This window comes from Eptesicus fuscus, chromosome 1 (genome assembly GCF_027574615.1).
Source record: "Eptesicus fuscus isolate TK198812 chromosome 1, DD_ASM_mEF_20220401, whole genome shotgun sequence".
Taxonomy (NCBI): domain Eukaryota; kingdom Metazoa; phylum Chordata; class Mammalia; order Chiroptera; family Vespertilionidae; genus Eptesicus; species Eptesicus fuscus.
Genome location: NC_072473.1, coordinates 51,662,532 through 51,684,687, shown reverse-complemented (window position 1 = coordinate 51,684,687; position 22,156 = coordinate 51,662,532). Strand labels below are relative to the sequence as shown.

General features: G+C 41.5%; 1 protein-coding gene across 6 annotated transcripts in view; it reads right to left on the bottom strand.

Annotated features, from left to right (window-relative positions):
* Window positions 1-22,156, bottom strand: part of EDA (ectodysplasin A) — a 609,993-nt gene that overhangs the window by 133,078 nt on the left and 454,759 nt on the right. For all 6 annotated transcript variants that reach the window (XM_008155954.3, XM_008155955.3, XM_008155956.3 and 3 more), the window contains exon 2: window positions 13,333-13,438. In XM_008155954.3, coding sequence (XP_008154176.1) covers window positions 13,333-13,438 — 106 coding nt within the window. The remainder of the gene's footprint in view (window positions 1-13,332; window positions 13,439-22,156) is intronic.

Below are 22,156 nucleotides of genomic sequence, written 5' to 3'. Positions count from 1 at the left end.
AACATGAATAAATTCTGAAGATCTAATGCATAGTATGGTGAGTATATATATATATATATATATATATATATATATATATGCCTAATATGCTAAGTGCCCAACCGTTCGACCATTCGACCAGTCACTATGATGCGCACTGACCACCAGGGAGCAGACGCTCCAACCAGTAGGTTAGCTTGCTGCTGGAGTCTGGCCAATCAGAGATGGGCTGGACATGCCCTGGATCCAACCTCCCATGGTCCCTCCCCAGCCTCTAAAATATTTCTTCTAATTAATTTCCTTTCAATGAGCACAAATCTGTGCACCAGGCCTCTAGTAGTTAATACTGTATACTATACTTGAAATTTGCTAAGAGAGTAGATCTTAGGTGTTCTTACCACAAAAAAGATAACTATGTGAGGTGACAAAATGCTAATTAGCTTGACTGTAGCAATCATTTCACAATGTATAAAATATCACATTGTATACCTTAAATATGTACAATTTTTATTTGTCAACTATACCTCAATAAAGCTGGGAAAAACAATTTATATTCTTTCCAAAAATATATGGGTTTCACCTTTTCATTAGCATGAGATGGTATCACAATATAAAATTACTGATAATAGATTTCAGTGATAGGGAAATGGCAAAGTATGAATATTTTATTAACTTAAAAAATTAAACTCATTTATTTTAAATTAGTAGTACATGTAGATGTTTAAAAAAAACCTCAAAAGATACAGAATCTTGGACATTAAGTTAACTCTCTCCCCACCCCCACCTCAAATACTCAGTTTTCTTCCCCAGAGTTACCAATTATAGATTTATCATAATTTATTTAATCATTTTCTAAATAATGGATATTTAGGTTATTTCCACTTCTCTGCTATTACAAATGATACAGCAAAGAATATCATTGGTAAATGATTTCCCACATGTGAATATACCTAGCAGTAAAAGTAGAATTGCTCAATCAGAGTATATGCATTTAGCATGTTAAGATATTTGCCATATAATCTATTCTTGACATTGATCCTGTGCTTGCTTACCCATTGCATTTAGAAAAGTTTCTATGTTCCATAGACTGGATTCCTGCATGATTTGGACCCTGTTTGCCAACTAATTTATTGTCACCTCCCCTTTATAAATCTATACTAACCATACAAACTTCTTTTGGTTCATCAAATGAGCCAAGCTCTCCTTTATTCTAAGCCTTCCAACATGTATGTTCTCTCTGCCTAGTTTACCTTTCCCTTGAATCTTCATTTGGCTAACTCTTTAGCACTGGTCAGGTTGCAACTCAGATGCTACCCCAATTAGGAGACCTTCCCTTAACTCCAAGGTCTAGATCAGGTGCTGACATGTCCCATAGCACCCTGTGTTTACTCTGTTATACCACTTACTATACTATGTTGAACAAACTAGTATGAGTTTAATGAGGGTAGGGACTAATCTTGTTCACCACTGTGTCCCTAGTGTTCTGAGCAGTGATCAATAAACATTTATTCAATAACTAGTTGGTATTTAATAAACATTTATTAAATGAATGAATGGGAAAAAAAAGAAGCTGCAGTAGTTCCCCACCTGTGAGACAGAGGAGGCCCTGTAGGTCTAGGTGTAGAATCTAGAATAAGGGAGGGTTGCATAAGTAATACACTACAGTGCCAACAGGCGCTGTCTGCCTACACATCTACATCTGCCTGTGATATTTTGAGGAGCGATACACAACGAAGCCAGCTGGCAGTTCACTGCTTATCCAACACTTCTTAGTGTTCATTTCTTGAAACAATATGTGTGCTCTTAATCCTTATTGAGCCTCTTCATGAACACTAATGAAAAGGCTCATTTGAACATCCAAACTGAAACTGAGTATTTAATCATCCAGACTACATGTAAGTGGCTAAAACTACCTTAGCTATTATTATATTACTAGAGGCCTGGTGCACGAAACTCGTGCATGGGGGGAGGTCCCTCAGCCCGGCCTGTACCCTCTCCAATATGGGACCCCTCAGAGGATGTATGACTGCTGGTTTAGGCCTGATCCCTGTGGGATCGCAATCCATGACCACTGGCTCCTATCTGCTCACCTGCCTTCCTGCCTAATTGCCCCTAACCACCTCTGCCTGCTGGCCTGATCACCCCTAACTGCCCTCCCCTGCCAGCCTGATAACCCCTAACTACCTATGCCTCAGCCCCTGCCACCATGGCTTTGTCCAAAAGGATGTCCGGAAGACAACTGGTCTAATTAACATACCCTTTTATTAGTATAGATAGAAATCAGGAATAATTAGGAACAATTATAATACAATTGGAAGGAAACAATTAGACCATCTATTTCTTACCCTTATATAATTAGACCATCTATTTCTTACCCAATTAGACCATCTGGCCCCAATTAGAACATCTATTTCTTACCCCACCCATGCACTGGAATGACCCATTCCAGTCTATCCTATCTAATAAAAGGGTAATATGCAAATTAACCGTTACTCCGTCACAAAGATGGCGGCGCCCATAGCCACAAGATGGTGGTGCCCAGTCCTCTCAGCCCCACTGGAGCCCCCCAGTCCCGGGGGGAGGGGGTGCGGCCGCTGAGAGCAGGCAGCATGAGCGGCCTGGCGGAATGCTTGCTTCGTCGCCGCAGCGACGAGGCAAGAGTTCCGTGCCCAGCTGCTGATGGGCCTCTGGGCTGCAAAGAGCCTCTGGGCAGTGGGCACGGAGTGGCCAGGCCCCACAGAGAGCTACTGGCGCACGGATTTGTGTGCAGGGCTACTAGTATGACATAATCATCTCAGCAATAGTACCTCATTATAGATTTCTTCATGGTGCATGCAAAATGGTCAGAATTTCCAGGGGTGTGTATACCTTGAAAAAAAATCCTGAAATGATTTTGAATCTCTTATATCTGAGTTGAGAATGACCCATTCCAGTCTAACCTTTAGAAAGAACTATGAGCAGAGAAGGAAGGTTAAGTAAAGTTAAGACTTGCCCAAGGTCATACTGCTAGTATCTATATATATAAAAGCCTAAGCGACTGTTACGATGGAATGACCGAAATGACTGGTCGCTATGACACACAGTGACCACCAGGGGGCAGATGCTCAATGCAGGAGCTGCCCCCAGCCCACAGGCTCCAATCAGCAATGGGGCCTGCCAGTCAACCTCCTGGTACCTGCCTCCGGCTAGCAGGCCCCAATTGCCTGATCAGAGCCAGGCCCCTGGACTGGGATGGGGAACTGGGGGTGGGTGGCGGCAGATGCAGCCCCTTTCCCAGGGGGGATGAGGGCCGGCTCCCTCCTTGGGGCCAGTGGCCAACCTCCCGGGTTCCTCCTCTGTCTCTCCCCCCTAGCCGGCAGGCCCCAATTGGCCTGCTGCCTACCCACTGTGGTGGCCATCGGCCCCTCCTCCTGGCTGGTAGGTCCCGATTGCCTGATAGGGGCTGGGCTGGGACGAGGAACTGGGGGTGGGTTGTGGCAGACGTGAGCAGCGAGGGAAGGAGGAAGGGTTAGCCCTGATCACCAGCCAGGCCTATGGACCCCACCCGTGCATGAATTTCATGCACCGGGCCTCTAGTAACTACATAATGGCAGAGTTGGGACTAGAATATCGGTCTTCTGGCTTAGAGTTTATGACTTTTCCTAATAGTGAGAAACAAATATCTAGAAGGAATAAGAGAGAGTGAGACAGATCAGAAGTACCTTTGGAGAACTGCAAGTCAGTTGGGCCTGTGACCTTTAAGCAAGTAAGATATTCCTCAAATATATCTTACCTTTACAGCATTTTTCTAGGGGGAGGTGGGAATGTTCACATTTTACCTTATATGATTCTGTATTCTTTATGTTAGTTATAATGAGTAGGTATTATTTTTGCAATTAAAAAAATCTCATAAATATTTTTAAGCAGCTTAATCTTTAATTTCTATACCTAGTTCACTTAAGGACTTAGATACTGAGGACAGGAGTTTGTAGCTATACCAACCACAGAGCCTGGTACAATGTCTCACAAGTAGTTGGCTTTCTAAAAATGCTGTTAACCGTCTCAGTGATAAAAGCCTGTGAGATCATTTACTGCAATTCCATAAATGAAAATATACTTTTTAAATATATATATAATTGATTTTTTTACAGAGTGGAAGGGAGAGGGATAGAGAGTTAGAAACATCGATGAGAGAGAAACATCAATCAGCTGCCTCCTCCACACCCCTACTGGGGATGTGTCCGCAACCAAGGTACATGCCCTTGACTGGAATAGAATCTGGGACCCTTCAGTCTGCAGGCCAACACTCTATCCACTGAGCAAAAAGGTTAGGACAAATGAAAATATACTTTTAAAGGACATTTTGGAGTATGAGCAAGCTAAGACACTTTAGCTTACTTAATGTCTTATCCTATATAATAAAGAGGTAATATGCAAATTGACCATCACTCCAACACACAAGATGGCCACCCCCATGCGGTCAAAGATGGATGCCCCCATGTGGACACAAGATGGCTGCCACAAGATGGCCGGAAGGGGAGGATAATTGGGGGGGGGGGGAACCAGGCCTGCAGGGGAGGGCAGTTGGGGGGAACCAGGCCTGCAGGTGAGGGCAGTTGGGGAGGACCAGGCCTGCAGAGGAGGGAAGTTGGGGGGGACCAGGCCTGCAGGGGAGAACAGTTGGAGGGGACCAGGCCAGCAGGGGAGGTCAGTTAGGGGCAACCAGGCCAGCAGGGGAGGGCATTTGGGGGCGACCAGGCCTGCAGGGGAGGACAGTTAGGGGCAACCAGGCCAGCAAGGGAGGACAGTTAGGGGTGACCAGGCTGGCAGGGAAGGGCAGTTAGGGGCAATTGGGCCGGCAGGGGAGCAGTTAGGCATCGATCAGGCTGGCAGGGGAGTGGTTAGGGGGTGATCAGGCTGGCAGGCAGAAGCGGTTAGGGGCAATCAGGCAGGCAGGCAGACGAGCGGTTGGGAGCCAGCTGTCCTGGATTGTGAGAAGGATGTTCGACTGCCCGTTTAGGCCCAATTCCAGGGCCTAAACAGGCAGTTGGACATCCTTCGAGGGGTCCCAGATTGGAGAGGGTGCAGGCTGGGCTGAGGAGCACCCCCCCCGTGCACGAATTTCGTGCACCGGGCCTCTAGTTTGATATAAAGCTACTTTTTAGAGTGTTTTGCTTTGGGCACTGAGGGCATTCTTTTCATAATCAGCAGGCAACCTTGAGGAATCTGCCTTTGAAATCAACAACCCTCTTCAAGTCTACACACATTGACAACTCTCAAAAGCCTTTAATTTTGTCTTGTGAACAAGCCCTTCAGACTCTATCAGCTCTCAAAATTATTTTAGTCTCTCTCATTTGATAATAGCACAGTGATGGCTCATTGACAAGCAATAAATAGTAGAGCAATACTAGAATAAGGACACATATTAATTCTAGCTAACATTTGTACAGGCAGAAAGTCTGTTTCTTTGAGGCCATAGCCTTTCATGTTCATCTGTACCAATTTAATGGTAGGTATGCCCTCTTCCATTATTTTTAAGAAATAAAGAACAAAGGATATATTCCAATCTTATTTGTTTTTTCTCCTTTACTATTTTATAATAACAAAAAAGAATGATAACTTTTTTAATTTGACTAAAAGTAAAGATAACTACAAAGAAGAGATACTGACAAAAGGGGACATAGTCAGCCACCCAGCCAAACTACACAGCTGTGATCATTTGTTGTGATGAGGTGGTTCATAGTTTGAGGCTTGGAGTCTTCTTCCTATGGGCTTGGATAACATCCTATCTAATAAAGAGGGAACATGCAAATTGACCATCACAAAGATGGCTGCCCCCACAGTGGAGGCGGCGTTTCCATAACACAATATGGCTGTACCCACAGTGGAGGCCGAGTTCCCATAACGAGCCTTAAGGAGCAATCAGCAGGGACCTGAGGCTGCATGGTGCTGGGCCAGGGCAGGGGACCTGAGCCTGCGCCCCCCCACTCGGTGGGGCTTGACAGGAGACCTCAGGCCACACCCTCCACCCTGGCCAGGAGACCTGAGGCCACACCCCCCACCCAGCGGGGATTGACAGGGGACCTCAGGCCGCACCCCCACCTGGCAGGGATTGACACGGGACCTCAAGGTGTGCCCCCCGCCCCGGTGCTGGGCTAGGAGACCTCAGGCTGCTCCCCCTGCCCCGGGCTGGGGGACCTCAGGCTGTGCCCCCCCACCCTGGCGCTGGGGGACCTGAGGCTGCACCCTGCCTGCCTGGAGCTGGGCCGTGGACCTGAGGCTGCACCCCCTGCTCAGTGGGGCTTGACGGGGGCCCTGAGGCTGTGCCCCCCACCCAGCGGGGCTTGACAGGAGACCTGAGGCTGCGCTCCCCTCCTAGCGCCAGGCCAGGGGAACTGAGGCTGTGCCCCCTGCCCAGCATGGCTTGACGAGGGACCACAGGCTGCACCCCCTGCCTGGTAGGGCTTGACTGGGGATCTCAGGCCATATCCCCCACCCAGCAGGGATTGACGGGGGACCTCAAGGTGCACCACCTGCCCTAGGCCGGGGGACCTCAGGCCATGCCCCCACCCCAGTGCTGGGCCGGGGGACCTCAGGCCGCACTGCCCACCCTGGTACTGGGCCAAGGGACCTCAGGCCATGCCCCCCCCCCATCCTGGCACTGGGCTGGGGGACCTGAGTGTGCACTGGGGGACCTGAGGCTGCATCCCCTGCCTGGCGTGTGCTGGGGAACCTGAGGCTGTGCCCCCCACCCTGCGGGGCTTGATGGGGCCCTGAGGCTGCGCCCCCCCGACCTGGTGGGGCTTGACGGGGGACCTGAGGCTGCGCCCCCTGCTCTGCACCGGGCCGGGGGACCTGAGGATGTGCCCCCCACCTTGCAGCGCTTGACAAGGGCCCTGAGGCCATGACCCCCACCCGGCGGGGCTTGATGCAGGATCTGAGGCTGTGCCCCCCACCCGGCACCGGGCCAAGGGACCTGAGGCTGCACCCCCCCAGCCTGGCGGGGCTTGACAGGGGTGGGGCCAGCTGGGTCTGGATCTTGCCCAATGGGGGTGGGGCCAGCTGGGTCTGAGTCTTGCATGATTTTGAGGTGCCGCGAGTGGGCAGGGACTTGACTCTGGGTCCCGCAGCATGCCCCAGACTCTGACAGGAGGAAGATTTTCATATACATTTTACTAATTTTCTTTCATGTCTGACACTTCTATTATAGAGAAAGGACAAATAGCAATATTAAAATATTTTCTCTAATTAACCCCCTTTTAATGTGTATGAATTTTGTGCACTGGGCCACTAGTTAGTGAGTATAAAAAAGGACAATTTGACTGAAAGGGAGTATCTTTACAGGAATAATAATGGTTATCCAGAAATTAATGAATGAGTGCTTAAAATGCCTGGGAGATAATGTTTTTATGTTCATTTCCCAGAGATAATGTAGTATTAGCAGTTAATAATTTCTGAAGCATTTTTTTCATACATTAATGCTTCTGATCACCACAACAAATACATGAGGCAAGCAGGAATAATTATCTCCATTTTATAGCTAAGGAAATTGAGGCTCAGAGGGATGTCACTCCTCCAAGGTCACATGACTGGTAAGGTGGCAGTGATTTCAGGATTGGGATCCAGAAATTTTGTTGTTGTTGTTTTTGTTTTTGGGATCCAGAAATTTTGACTCAGTCTAGTATCCTTTCTATTATACTATGCTGCACTTTTATTTTTATTGTCTTACTAAGACAGAAACATGGGGAGAAGGTGGATGTGGAAAGATACTAATATTTTGATTGATTCCTGAAAATGCTCCTACAGGAAGAGAACAAATGGTTTTATAATATTTTTTAAATATGGAAACTAGCTCCATGGGAATTTTGGATTCATATGATCTGATTCTAAGATCTCCTGACTCTCTGAATATATTCCACATTTCATTCTAACTAGAAAATAAAGTTCTGAAGATTTGTAGAGTACCCTGTGAGAGATGACCAAGCAAGCCACCTAGAGCTATTATTACTTCAGAAACATATCACAAGGATGGGTCTCAGCAGGAAATCCTGGCACAGGTTTCTGGGACTCATAGCACCTACAACGGAGGGATCATGTTTTCCTTGAAGAACAACAACAACTGTATAATTAGCAAAAAATGAACTTCAAACCTGTATCAAAGACTTTTGGCCAACTCAAAACAGGAACAGTGAATTTAAGGCCAAGGTGTAGTAAAGAAAAAGACTTCACTTATTTTCTAAGAGTTGAAGTTATAAAGTGCCAAGATTTATATTAGAGGGGAACTAGCCCTGTGTTTGGGACTCCTGCTTCCTAGTCAAAGCCTTCATTTATGGAATAACCCAAACGAACAAACTGAGACAAATGCAATTGTTTCTTGAATAGTGGGTCATAAAATTTGGATATGCTCTGGATATAGCCACTGACATTCTAAAGGCAAAATAGACTATCCCTATGTTATGACTCAATTATCTAGTTTAGTAGCCAAGGATATTTTTTTCCTGAAGACAGAAAAATAGACTTCTGTATTCTGATTTATTCCTAGTGAACTTATGCATGCTTCTAAGGATCGCTACCACATTCCTTGCATTTACTCATTTTTTTGAAAAAATGTTTTCTCACACAGGGATTAGTGAAGAACATCAAAATCAATATCTGTAGTTCCTAGATAGAAAATATAGATTCCCCTCCTCCATTTTTTGCTCAATCATTCATTTACCAAATGTTTGAGTGCCTTCTATGTACTGATGCCATGTAAGGTGAAACTCCAGGACGTACTTCCCCCACCCTATCTTTGCTTCATTTTTTAAAAAAATATATTTTTTATTGATTTCCGAGAGGAAGGGAGAGGGAGAGAGAAACAGAAACATCAACAATGAGAGAGAATCATTGATTGGCTGCTTCCTGCACTCCCCACACTGGAGATTGAGCCCGCAACCCAGGTACATGCCTGGACCGGGAATCGAACTGTGACCTCTGGTTCATAGGTCACTGCTCAAACACTGAGCCACACCAGCCAGGCCTTTGCTTAATTTTTTACCTGTTGCCTATCAATGTATGTGATACCTCATTAAAGTTCTCTGAGGGTCTTATTCATCTTTACACTCCTTCTTGCAGTGCCTCGAAGGCTTGTTCAGTAATGAGAAAATTTTGGGAACTGAAGTGAAATTAAAGGATAGTAATAGGTCACAAAATTTTACAAGGAGCTAGAACCGATTTTTCCTGCTCTGATTTTAAACTTATCTCCATTTTTTACTTTAGAAAAGTGCTTTCTTCCTGAAACCTCTGTCATGGTCTATGTAAATTGCTTTTTCTTTGATGCTTGGAAAGCAAACCTGAGCTGGATAACTAATTTTTTAAATATAATATATCAAATAACTTGTGAATTTAGAATTAACATGTGCTTGTTTTTATTTTTGGCCTTACCTCACTCTGACCAACCTCTCCCATACTACTTCTTGCTCTGTTCAGATGGTTTCTAGATTGACTCAGTTCTTCAATGAGTTCTTTACTTTTATAGAACAGAGTCAGATCATTGTCTTGAGACATAGTGATACAGGGTATAGACTTACATATCTGGCTGCCTTGTTTTGTTTTGTTAATCCTCACTGAGGAGATTTTTTTTTCCATTAATTTTTTAGAAATAGTGGAAGGAAGGCAAGGGGGAAAGAGAGAGAGAGAGAGAGAGAGAGAGAGAGAGAGAGAGAGAGAGAGAGAGAGAGAGAAAGAAGAAAAGAAAGGAGGAGAAGGAGGAGGACGAGGAGGAGGAGGAGGAGGAGGAGGAGGAGGAGAGAAACATCAACATCAATGTGACAGTGACACATTGATTAATTGCCTCCTTCCTGCACTTGACCTAACCAGGCTGGGGATTGAATCTGCAATCTAGGTATGTGCCCTTGACAGGGAATTGAATCTGAAATCCTTCAGTGGGCGGGCCACTGAGCAATGCCAGCCAGTCTCTGGCTGCCTGGTTGTCTATCAGGCCCCTCAAACTTAGCATGCCTAATTGAATTCTTGATTCCTTCTCTACATCCCTTTACCCTGTTCTTCCCCTGTTGTTCTCATCTCAGAAATGGTAATTCCCTTATGTCCAAAACTTTGGGGTTCTCCTTGACTATTCTCTGTCTCTCATGCACCTTATTTAATCAACTCCAAAATCCTGTCAGCTATTCCTTCAAAATCTCTCCAGAATCTGACCGCTTACCACCCATATGGCCTCCATCCTGGTCTAAAACACCATCATCTCTTGCCTAAATTATTGTTATCCTCCCTTAACAGGTCTTCTTGCTTCTGTCCTTCTTCCTGGACCTATTTTCAATATAGCAGCCAGAGGGATTCTGTTAAAACATAAGTCAAATCCTGTCATTCCTCTGCTCAAAATCTTCCAATGGTTCCCTCTCAGGCAGTGTAAAAGTTGGAGTCCTTACCTTGGCCTACAAGGTTCTAGATTGAACTTTGCTCTCCGATTTCATCTACTTCCCTCTTCCTCTTGCTCACTCTGCTCCTAGCCACACTTATCTTTCTAGAAAAATGCCAAGTATTCTTCTGCTTCAGAACATTTGTATTGTTTATTCTCTCCTCCTCTGCCCATCCCCAAATGTTTGCATGGCTCATACCTTTATTTTATTCAGATTTTTTCTCAATTGTTCCTTTATTAGAGGAACCACCCCTGACCACATTATAACACACCCCGTCACTTTCTCTCCCTCTTGCCATGCTATATTTTCTCCACAACCAATTTTGTTTACTGCCTGTCTCTTTACATTGGAAGTTAAGGTCTTGAGGGCAATAAGACATGTTTATTGGGGATATACTATGTGCCAGGTTCTTTTCTAGGCACTGGGGATATAAAAGTAAACAAAACAGATAGATAGTAATAGTCTTACAGTATTTCCATTCTGGTATTACACAAATATTTTCTCAGTATTTGATAAATGCATTTAATAAATATAGCATACACCTAACAAAGTGACAGGAATAGTTTCAAAATAAAGGAGACTTAGATTGGCTTGTCACTTTTTAACTCACTGGAGAATCCAGCACATCTAAAGAAATGGTTGTATAGCCTCCCAGATGAAAGGCTGGAAACCTAATAAAATCCCAGAACTCACAGACATTCCATACTCCTAACTCTCAGGGGCTCGTAGATTCCTCCCAGTTTACTGCTTAATGAAAAAATATCTGATTGGCTCAAAGTGACTAGAGTCTAGTGACTGACTAGAGTATCAGATCAGGAGGAAATTAGATTATAAGTGCTAAAAACTAGTGAGAGGCTTTAGACTTTGCCAGAAAAAAAACTAGTTTGTATAAAAACAGAATAAACACTCTAAGAAAGATCAGAAGCAAAGATGTTGGTATCCAGATCCAGATAAAGTGGTTTAGGAAAGTGGAAGATGCTGCCTTCTTTAACAGAAAAAAATGGGAGGCCAAGGGAAGAGGTAAACTTTAAAAACAATTGGACTTCCCCCTTGGAGAGGAAGGTCATATTATTCTTACCATCTCTCTCCTATCCTTCTTAGCAATTAGGGAATATGAAAGATTTCATGGTATTGGGAACAGCTTTAGGGGGAAAGTCAAAGGTGGAAAGACCTACATGCATCAAAGGTGAGGTAACTGGGAGAGGAAAGGGCCCATGGCTGTCAGTTCTCAGCTTCAACATAGCCTTCTGAAGACTTCCAGGAAACTGGTTGCAAGTGAATAATAGTTGACTTTTACTTCCTGGACCACATTTCCTAGGTCAGTGATGGCGAACCTCTGACACACGTGTCAGTGCCATTTCTGATGACACACGGTCGCTGAGGCGGCCACATGCCGAGGATGAAACATTTATGTTATTTAAACTATAAATATCGCGAAATAATGTTTTTTCCTCAAAGTGACACACTACCCCAGTTATGCTCAGTTTTTTGGCGAAGTTTAACATACCAAGCTCAAAAGGTTGCCCATCATTGTGACCTAGGCTTAAACTTGGTCATCAATTGTATGCAAAGTGTCTGCTCTAGAGAATAGCCCCACTGGTCCAGTTCTGCATTTAAGGGCTCAATGCTGCTGCCACCTCCATTGACTAGACCCGTGGTTAGCAAACTGCGGCTCGCGAGCCACATGTGGCTCTTTGGCCCCTTGAGTGTGGCTCTTCCACAAAATACCATGGCCTGGGTGAGTCTATTTTGAAGAAGTGGCGTTAGAAGAAGTTTAAGTTTAAAAAATTTGGCTCTCAAAAGAAATTTCAATCATTGTACTGTTGATATTTGGCTCTGTTGACTGATGAGTTTGCCGATCACCGAACTAGACCATTCCACTTATCTTATTTCTCTGTCTTTTTTTTATTATAGGCTCCTTGTTCTGAGCTCTTTTTCAGATTTCATCCAGTTCTGTTTCTTCTGGTCCCTACAGACAAAGTCCTGGCCCCATTTCTTAAATAGCACATGCCTCCTGGAATTGCCTCCATTATTGGCCCTTACTCACGTTGACAAATGTCAACTTAAAAATCTCATTTTTATCTTTATAAAGTTATAGTTCTTTGTAACCCCCCAGACATATATCTTTGGCAGAGGTAGCCAGCACATGCTATCTCTGAATCCAGATGGCTTTGCAGCAGCCACGAGCTATGCATTCTACAAACTACTGTGCAAAAGAAGTAGTGTTCTATCAATTGACAGAGTAATATTGAAATAGGGTGATTCAAAGACCCTGCCCAGGAGCTAGCTCAACATCTTGTTATGCCCCAAAATGCATTGCTAGTTGACTCAAATCTATTTTACCCTCAATAGTAATCATTTTCATGGCACATCATAACCTAGCTGAAGGGGCAATAAACACCATCAACTTACATTATAAATACCAACAATTTGCCAAATACTAGTCTAGATTCTCTGGTTATACAAACAGAAATAAATTCCTGCCCTTAAGGTATTTACAAACAAGATCTAGAAGCTCTAGTTCATATTTGAGCATGGTAGCTGATACTAATATTGACATGCTTATCATTGGAATGAATATATTGTGTGAGTGCCACCATGGCACAACACTATGTCAATTCCAAGAATAGCACTGAATCCTCTTGGTGGCCTTAGTAGATATGGGATGTCCCCAGGAGAGATGAAGTCCTTATGGAGGGTGCATTTGAGATATACAAATGCTGCTATGGCTCTTAAACATACTGTGAAAGAACTGAAGCTATCTGGAGTTGCAGGTGAGAGGATTCTGTTTAATCAATTCTATGTGAAATGACTGATGGGTAGGCTAGGCTAAAAAAAAACTTCTGTGACTCTGGGTCTGTGAACAATCTATTAGATGGTGAAGCACACTTGTGAAGCTAGTTATCAGAATGGTACTCACATTAACAGATATGATAAAAGATCACCCAAGTAGACTTACCATCTGCTCCTTCACTGCTTTTGCTTCTTTTATTGCGATGGACACGCCTACTTTCTACTTCAGCATATGACTTTTCTTCAGGGAAGAAAAAATTCATCAGGGCCATCTGTAAAAACAACAAATAGATGAATAAGAGATTGATCCCAGTCAACCATAGCTGACATAAAAAACTAGTTTCCTGTAGACATTCTAGCTTCACCTTAAATTCAGCATGTCTAAAACCTGAGCCCATCTTCCCCTCCACTGTAGAAATCCTTTTATTTTTGTTACCATTATTATTCCAGTCATGTAGACATTGAATTTTGGCTAAGCTCTGAATCCCCTCTCTTCTGCCCTGAATGTCTTATGACTAATCCTCCGAGTCCCATTTCTCCATATAGTTCTGGGATTCAGAGAGCCCAGTCGTGGATTTCTTACTTCTCTCATGTACTACTGATGTCTGCCCAGAATTAGACTTGAGTTTGCAACTCCCTCTTGAACTTCATTAATATACAGTCATAAACTTCCCACATTCCTATTTATACTAAACTTTTGGTTTGTTACCATAATGCTCTGCATCCAATTATGATTGGAAGATGCCATTTATGTAAACATTCTTCTGGGAGTTAATTATGACAAAACACACTTATTTTCTCTGTTTCCTAGACTCCTACAGAACTCCTATAGCAGCTGGGTGTATAAGACTCATTTTGGTACTTGATCCTTTACTCTCTTATGATGATCTCTCATAATAATACAATATGTTTCTATGTGAATGGGCCTGGTTTCGCTAATGATAATCACAGCTTAAATATGTACTTGCCAAAATGAATCATAATATTTTAGCATAAGTGCCTCTTCCTGGTTAAAAATATGCTTGAGCTAAATAGTGGACAGAGTAGTAGGAATGAGAGTGATTTTAATCCGACTTTGCCAATTATAGCTGTGTACCTTGGGCAAATTACTTGAGTTTTAATTTCCTCATCTGTAAATAATAGAGATAGTAAACAGTACTTTTCTCATAAAGTAGTTAAATGGTTAGCACAGTACCCATCATGTAATATGTACTCAATAAGTGTTAGCTATTACTATCATTAAAAATCAATCTTCCAATCAATCTCTAGACTGGTTAGAGAGTTTGGGGGTTAAAAAAGAAGTGAGTCTGCATTTTCACCCTAGTGTTAATGTAAAAAAAATAAACAATTTCAGAATCCTCATGTCTGCTGCATCTCTCATTAATTGAAAACAAAAATTTGGTACAACTCACGAAAGCATTATCATTCTATACTAAATCTCTTCAAAACCCTATGGTTTACTGTTTACATAGAACAATTATACCCAACAGCTTTAATGTACAAGAATAGCATTTTGCATAATATATTCATGTGTTAAATAAATATAAAGTTAATAAATGAATGCTTAGGTAATTTCCAACTTGTCATAAGGTTAATTTAAAAACATTTAAGTTGAACAATATGAAACTGTCATTTTTGTAAGTAAAAAATGGTAGAATATTAGCAATTTCACATGGTTCAACTGAGCAGTGTTTTTGAATCACTTGATTGGAATGTAAAACACATTTTCCCATAAAATCAACATAATAAACTCTGGCTAGGTTTCCAGACAAAGCTCATAGAAAGTTACTTAACCCATAACATAAATAAGCTATTATACTACTGAAAATATAAACCCAAACTGCTATTTACAATAAAAGCTCAATAATTTGAAACTCCAAAAGAACAAATCTATCTGGATTGAACAGTTTTCTTGGTAACTCTGAGTACTGAAACTTATTTCAGCTATTTTTAATAGAAATTAATCCATAATATATTATTAAATTCAGGGTTTCTTGGAGGAGGTGTTACCTCTGTGAGTCCTGAATGATGTCAAAGATTTAGTGACGGAAAACAAAAAAGAGCCCTAGCTGATTTGGCTCAGTGGATAGAATGTCAGCCTGAGGACTAAAAGGTCCCGGATTCAATTCTGGTCAAGGGCACATGCCTGGGTTGTGGGTTCCATCCCCAGTGGAGAGCATGCAGGAGGCAACCGATCAATGATTCTCATCATTGATGTTTCTGTCTCTCTCTCCCTCTCCCTTCCTCTCTGAAATAAATAAAAATATATTAAAAACAATAAAACAACAAAGAAATTCCAGGTGAAAGGAGCATTGTGTTTAAAGGTTCAGAGGAAAGAGAGAGAATAGCAGTTTTTGGAAATATAAATAAATTAGAATAAGTGGTAGGAAGTTGGGAATAATGTTAAAGAATGAGCCAAAAGACATTAAATAAGGGCTAGATCATGTTAAAGAATTTAGATTATCCTGCAGCAGGGAGATCCTCTGAAAGATTTTTCCCCTTTGTAAATGTTGTACTTTGTGAAAATTTAAGTTGTAATCTACATACAATAAAATGCACACATTTTAAGTATAAAGTTTGAAGAGTTTTGAAAAAATGTACACACCTTAGTAACCACTACCCAAATCAAGACAGAACATTTCCATCATCCCAGATTTTTTTCTTATGTGCCTTCTTTAATGCAATCTCCCACCCAAGATAACCATTCTTCTGATTTCTATCACCACAGCTTAGTAATTTTTATTCTAGAATTACACATAAATGAAATCATACATTATGATTGCATGATTTTTGTATGTTGTTACTTTCATTCAACATAATGTCTGTGAGACTCATCCATTTTTCTGTGGGTATCAGTAGTTCATTTTTTTATTGCTGAGTATTATTTTATTGGATGGATATATCATAATTTCTAAATTCATTCACCTTTTGAAGGACATTTGGGTTATTTCCAGTTTGGGGCTATCTATAATAATAAAAGCATAATATGCAAATCAATCGAACAACCGAACAGCAGAAGGACTGTCCAGATGACCTTCCAGACGACCACGCTATGACACCCACTGGTGTCAGGCCAGCCAAGGTGGGTGCGATGCGATTGGTCAGGGGCCCAGCCATCACCTCCATGATCACCCTGCAGAGGGAGGCCCAGGCCACCGAACAGCGGCGCTGAGGTGGGTGGCGGGGCCTCCCTCTGCAGGGGGTATCCATCAAGGAGCCCGGCCAGATGGGCAGGGCCTACCTCTTTGGGGAGATCGATTGCGGGGCTTCTGGACTGTGAGAGGGCACAGGCCGGGCTGAGGGACACACACCCCCAGTGCACACATTTTGTGCACCAGGCCTCTAGTTATGAATAAAGCTGATGAACACTCATGTACAAGTCTTTGTGGGGGACATATGTTTTCATTTTTCTTGGGTAAACACAAAGGGGTGGAACCTCTGGGTTATATATTAAGTATTTGATGTAAGGAACTGCCAAACTGTTTTTCAGAGTGACTGTACCATTTTATACTCCCACCAGCAATGTATGAGGGTTCCAGTGCTCTGCATTTTCATTACACGATATTGTCAATATTTTTTATTTTAGCCACTCTTGTAGATGTGAAGTAGTTTCACTGTGGCTGGTTTTTGAAATCTTAATCTTCTTTTTAATGCTTTTTTATCTCTTACCTTGCTGTCAACTGCCAGATTTCACTTTACTAACCTGTAACATCTTTTCTAGTCCCTTCAAATTTGCTACTTATAATGTTATAGGCTTGACATCTTGTTAAAACTAATTAGAATCATGTACAAACAGAATAAACAGGTAGTCAATGAGTTTTTGAATAGTTTTTCCAATAAATAAGTTGCACATTCTCTGGCAGCTTAGAGGCCATTTGTTTATTGCTTAATTCCTGGCTGTGGTCTGGATAGGGGAATTTATCAGAAAACTGAGTTTTACATGATGTGTTATTACAATATAATGCTTTTTCTGGGGGAAAAGAATTTTGAAGTCCAAATGAAGAATCTCCCCACCACCACAACTACAATTCCAGAATTTCCTTCACACTCTTTTGTGTTCTGGCAGGGCCTCCAGAACCTTCTTGTGCCCTGATGGCAGCAGTAGGATGTGCTTACATATTAATTGTTCCAAGGGGTCTGGTGGGAGCTTGTAAGAACTTAAGAGTGATACAAAATCCTGTATATAGCAGATACAACTTCCGTTTCCATGGATACTAGGGGTAGCTTAAAATCCCTCAAGAGAGGCTATGGATGAGTATGGGACATTCATAAATCAAGTGCTTATTAGATGGGGACTATCTGTATATGAAAATGCTTTGAATATAGTTTCTATTTTCTCAGTAAAAACTGGAAGGAAACAACACAAAACACAGCTTAAACTGAAAGAGGATCCCTATTCACAGTGCCTTTATTTGAGTCTCAATTAGATGAAAGAGGGAAAACTATCCTCTGTGTAGTACAATGGTAAGGACAAAAATCAGTGGCTGCTCATACAAAAAGACTGGAATTCTATCTTGAGTTTTGCATTTATTAGCATGGCCTTCTAAGGCAAGTTGCAAAATATGAACAGAACAGCTTTCTCTCTTCAAATATTACTTTCTTATTGCACAAGGGGGGAGGCATCAGGAATGTTGGCCACAGGCAGGCATTTTGCTCAAGGGAAGAAAAGTTTAATTCTTTACACTTTATTAACTGATTACTCCCTTGTTTCTTATGGTAAAATTACATGGTAAATAGCACCTGCAGATTACAGAGATCTCAGCTGGAAACAATTCGTTAACAGTGAGACATGAGAGATGCACCCATTAGTGCTAGTGACTCTCCAGATATTGTTAGTATTTCCCCCTAATATATAAACCCACAAAATTTTATAATGTACTTTTTTTCTTTTTACCATGACATAGAATAAATTTAATTCATTTCATGGCTAATATATTTGATTGAATTAGCTCTGGGCCTGGCCCAAAGTAGGCCTCTAATAAATATCTATCTGTTGAAAAGATAATAGGACTATCAATAATCCATTCCTTAACCAGTTAACTGCCACGATATTTTGAATTTAATTTAACCCTTTGCACTCGCTTGCTTTCTTCTCAATTCCTTTATTCTATTCGGGATTTAATTTTTTAAATACCCCAGATTTTACAAAGCGCGGCAGTAGAATAAAAAACTGGAGTTTCTTTTCATACAAACTTATTTATTTGGATTTTTTTATATTTCAAATTATTGATACATTCAAAGAGTATAAAAAGAGCTGCTACCGATGCTAACCGTGTCGAGTCACACTCGACATCCGAGTGCAAAAGGTTAAAAAAGTTTCACTGCTTGTGTCTATAGATGCTTATGGCATCCAAATGGTTAAAGACAGGATTTTATTTTATCCTGATTGGACCTCATTTCTTAGGGTTAACCATGGAGAGGTAAACTAAGGACCCATTACACTACTGGCAGTAATAAGTCAAAGGGATTTAAGAATGAGAGACTGTAGGTCAGTGGCTCTCCAAATTTGGTGTGCATCACAATCATAAGACATGAGTGTGAAAATGTAGAATCCTGGGCACCCCCCTCCCCACATTTAGCTTGAGTAGGCCCCCAGAATCTGACTTTTCAACTTCCTCACTACAGGATTCTGATGTAGGTCATCCTTGAACCACATTTTGAGAAACTGTTTTATGTTCATTCCTCAACCCGTCCATTATCTGGAGACTGAAAAGGCTAAATCTAAAAAAAAAAAAAAAAAAAAAAAGGCTAAATCTCCCTTTGCCATTGGTAAAAGAGGGCTCTCACATAGACAGTGTTTTTCACCTCTATTCAGTCATTCCTAGAGTTAACCTTTTTATAGAAATTGGTACTTCACTTGTCTCAAGAGGAGGCAGGTATCTACCAAGCTTTCTAAAATTGATAAATCACCTATTTTTTAAAGAAAGATTTTTTCAATGTTCTTGAATAAATCCATTTTTCTTATTACAAACACTGCTATCATTACCACCACCCATCAGTCATCATCTGGCATCTTGAAATAAAATAAAATAAAACAAAATAAAAGTATTTATACTCTGAGATGTTTAACAAAATCTCCAAGTGATTCCACAATGCCAAAAAATGAGCATTTTATCTCAGTACCAATTAGTGAAGTAGGATTGCCCAAACTAGTTTCATGGGTATGCCATAGATAGAAAATGGATACAGAAGCAGGCATTGAGTACACTTCTAATTATAAGAACCCTTAACTCAACATGCTCTGATTTTCTTTTTAAAATTATTTTCACTTTGTGTATTTTTAGTACACTCCTTTCATTTGCTTATGCTATTGGTTGAATAGTATATGCCCAAAATTCATTTGCTGAAGCTCTAATCTCCAATAACTCAGAAAGTTACTGTATTTAGAGATAGGTCCTTAAAGAAGTAATTAATTTAAAATAAGACTGTTAGTATGGTCATAATCCAATCTAAATGATGTCCTAATAATAAGAAAAAATGTGGACATGCAGATACCAGGGATGCATATACACAGAGGAAAGACCATATGAGGACATAACAAGAAAGTGACCATCTACAAACTAAGGAGAGTGGCCTCAGGAAAAAAATCTGTTGACAGCTTGATCTTGGATACCTAATATCCAGAATAGTGAGAGAATAAATTTATATTGTTTAATGCCGCCCCCCCCCCATATTATTTTGTTATGACAGTCTTACCAAATAAATCCTCTTTATATAATGTCTTCATGCTGCTATACTGGTATATGCATAGTGATGATTTTGAATGACTAAATGACAGTCCATTGAGTTGCTATAGTTTATACAACAACTCCATTGAATATTTATTTATTATGATTATATATATGTGTGTGTGTGTGTGTGTGTGTGTGTGTGTGTATAATTGTTGACAGTATTGCAGATGTCTCCCATTCCCTCCCCCCTTTACCTCTCTGCACTCAGCCCCCACCCACCCCCAGGTCTTCAATACCCTATTGTCCATGTCCATTGGTTATGCATATATAAGTATATAAGTTGGTCTAGAGTAGGTAGGTACCATATGGAGGGCACTGAACTAGACACAATCTTTAACATTACACAAACAACATGCAAACAATCCTGAATTGCTTTGTAGTACATTGATAGCACTACATAAGAGGAGGTAGTAAGGGTTATTTATTTTTTTTAATCCTCACCCATGGATATTTTTCCATTGATTTTAGAGAGAGTGGAAGAGAGAGGGAAAGACAGAGAGAAACATCGATGTGAGAGAAACACATCGATTGGTTGCCTCCTGCACGAGCCCTGACTAGGGCCCAGGCAGGGGAGGAGCCTGCAAACAAGGTACATGTCCTTGACTGGAATCGAACCCAGGACGCTTTGGTCCACAGTCCAATGCTCTATCCGCTGAGCAAAACCAGCTAGGGCAGTAGTAAGGTTTTAAAAGCAGTGTGACAAGAGGAGAAGCATAGAATGTGCTGGTTGCTGAACACAGCATGCCAGCTCCAAGAGAGCAAGCAAATACTAGTAAGAGCACTCAACTTGATCACAGCATCTCATGGGAGCTGCCACCAGCAGGATGTGGGGGGAGAGGTGGCAGCAATCAACCCAAATGCTAAAGAAATTTGGCACCTTTGACATCTCTGGTGTGTGTGTCAAGAATTGCCATCGCATTGTAAAAATGTCTAATAATGACTGAAATTATGCAGCAAAGCTAAACATGGAAGCTAAACACAACCAACCTTTTCCACATAGAGCCAAAAGCAGTCACTGAATTTGTCTCCCTAGGAACTTTGACTTAAAAATCACTGCCCAGCCCCACTGGTGTGGCTCAGTAGTTGAGCATTGACCTATGAAGCAGGAGGTCATAGGTTCCATTCCCCATCAGGGAACATGCCTGGGTTGTGGGCTCAATCCCCAGAGGGGGGTGTGCAAGTGGAAGCTGATAAATGATTCTCTCTCATCATAGATGTTTCTATCTCTCTCTCCCTCTCCCTTTCTCTCGGAAATCAATAAAAAATATTTTTAAAAAATCACTGCCCAACAATGCAAGTAACTGTAAAACAGAAAGCAAAATAAAGAACAGTATCTTTGTTTCAGGATATTATCATAGTGTGGCATCAGCAAGAAATTATAGTACAGACCAGTTCAATCTCTGATTTTCTTGCCTCCCATTTTTGGGCTGTATGAATCATCTAACACTTATCAAACAATACCTACTATATCTTTAACATTAATTTTTCTTTCCCACATTGGTAGTAAGCCCCTCAAAGGTATCTATATTTGTAGGTTCAGAACCTGTGTGGACTTATCTTCTGGACAAGGTGAAATTTGTTTGATATGCACATTAAGGGGGGAAATGAGTTATTTTAAAAACACAACTACTGACACAAAGGGGGAGATTGACTTCTACTCTGATCATCTGTTTCCTAGGTTCGGCTCTGTTCCTAGCATCCAAAACAGAACTGGAAAAAATAGAAGCTTACTGAATTGATTATCATCAATGGACAATGCAAGTTATACCCAGCTTTTGTATAACTTTGAAATTCACACCCACCATAAATGTCATATCTACCTCACTGAGCTATTTTATTGCCAGAGTCCTGCTTAAAGTAAAATGGCAAAAGAGGACCACCACTACTGAGATTCTGGAAGTCATCTGGTTTATGTGCATGAAAACAATGTTCATTTATGATATATGCAGAGATGTCAATGACAGACAGGTACCCATGTATGTTTGGTATGATGAGCTTTCTGGCATAACCATAAGAAGGGGTAGCATAAAAAATACTCAAAGGATGCACTAAAGCATAGCTTCAAAAAACATGACATAACTGTGGTCTCTGGGAAAACAGCAGCAAAGACCAGCTTGGAATGCAATGATATGGAATTTGAAAACTCTTTTTGAGCAAGGCTTTTAGCTGACCACAAGTTGAACACAGAAATATAGACAGTGACAGGCTCTACAAATAGCAGCTGCAGCCACAGTTCAAAGAGCAGTTTGTATGTATGTC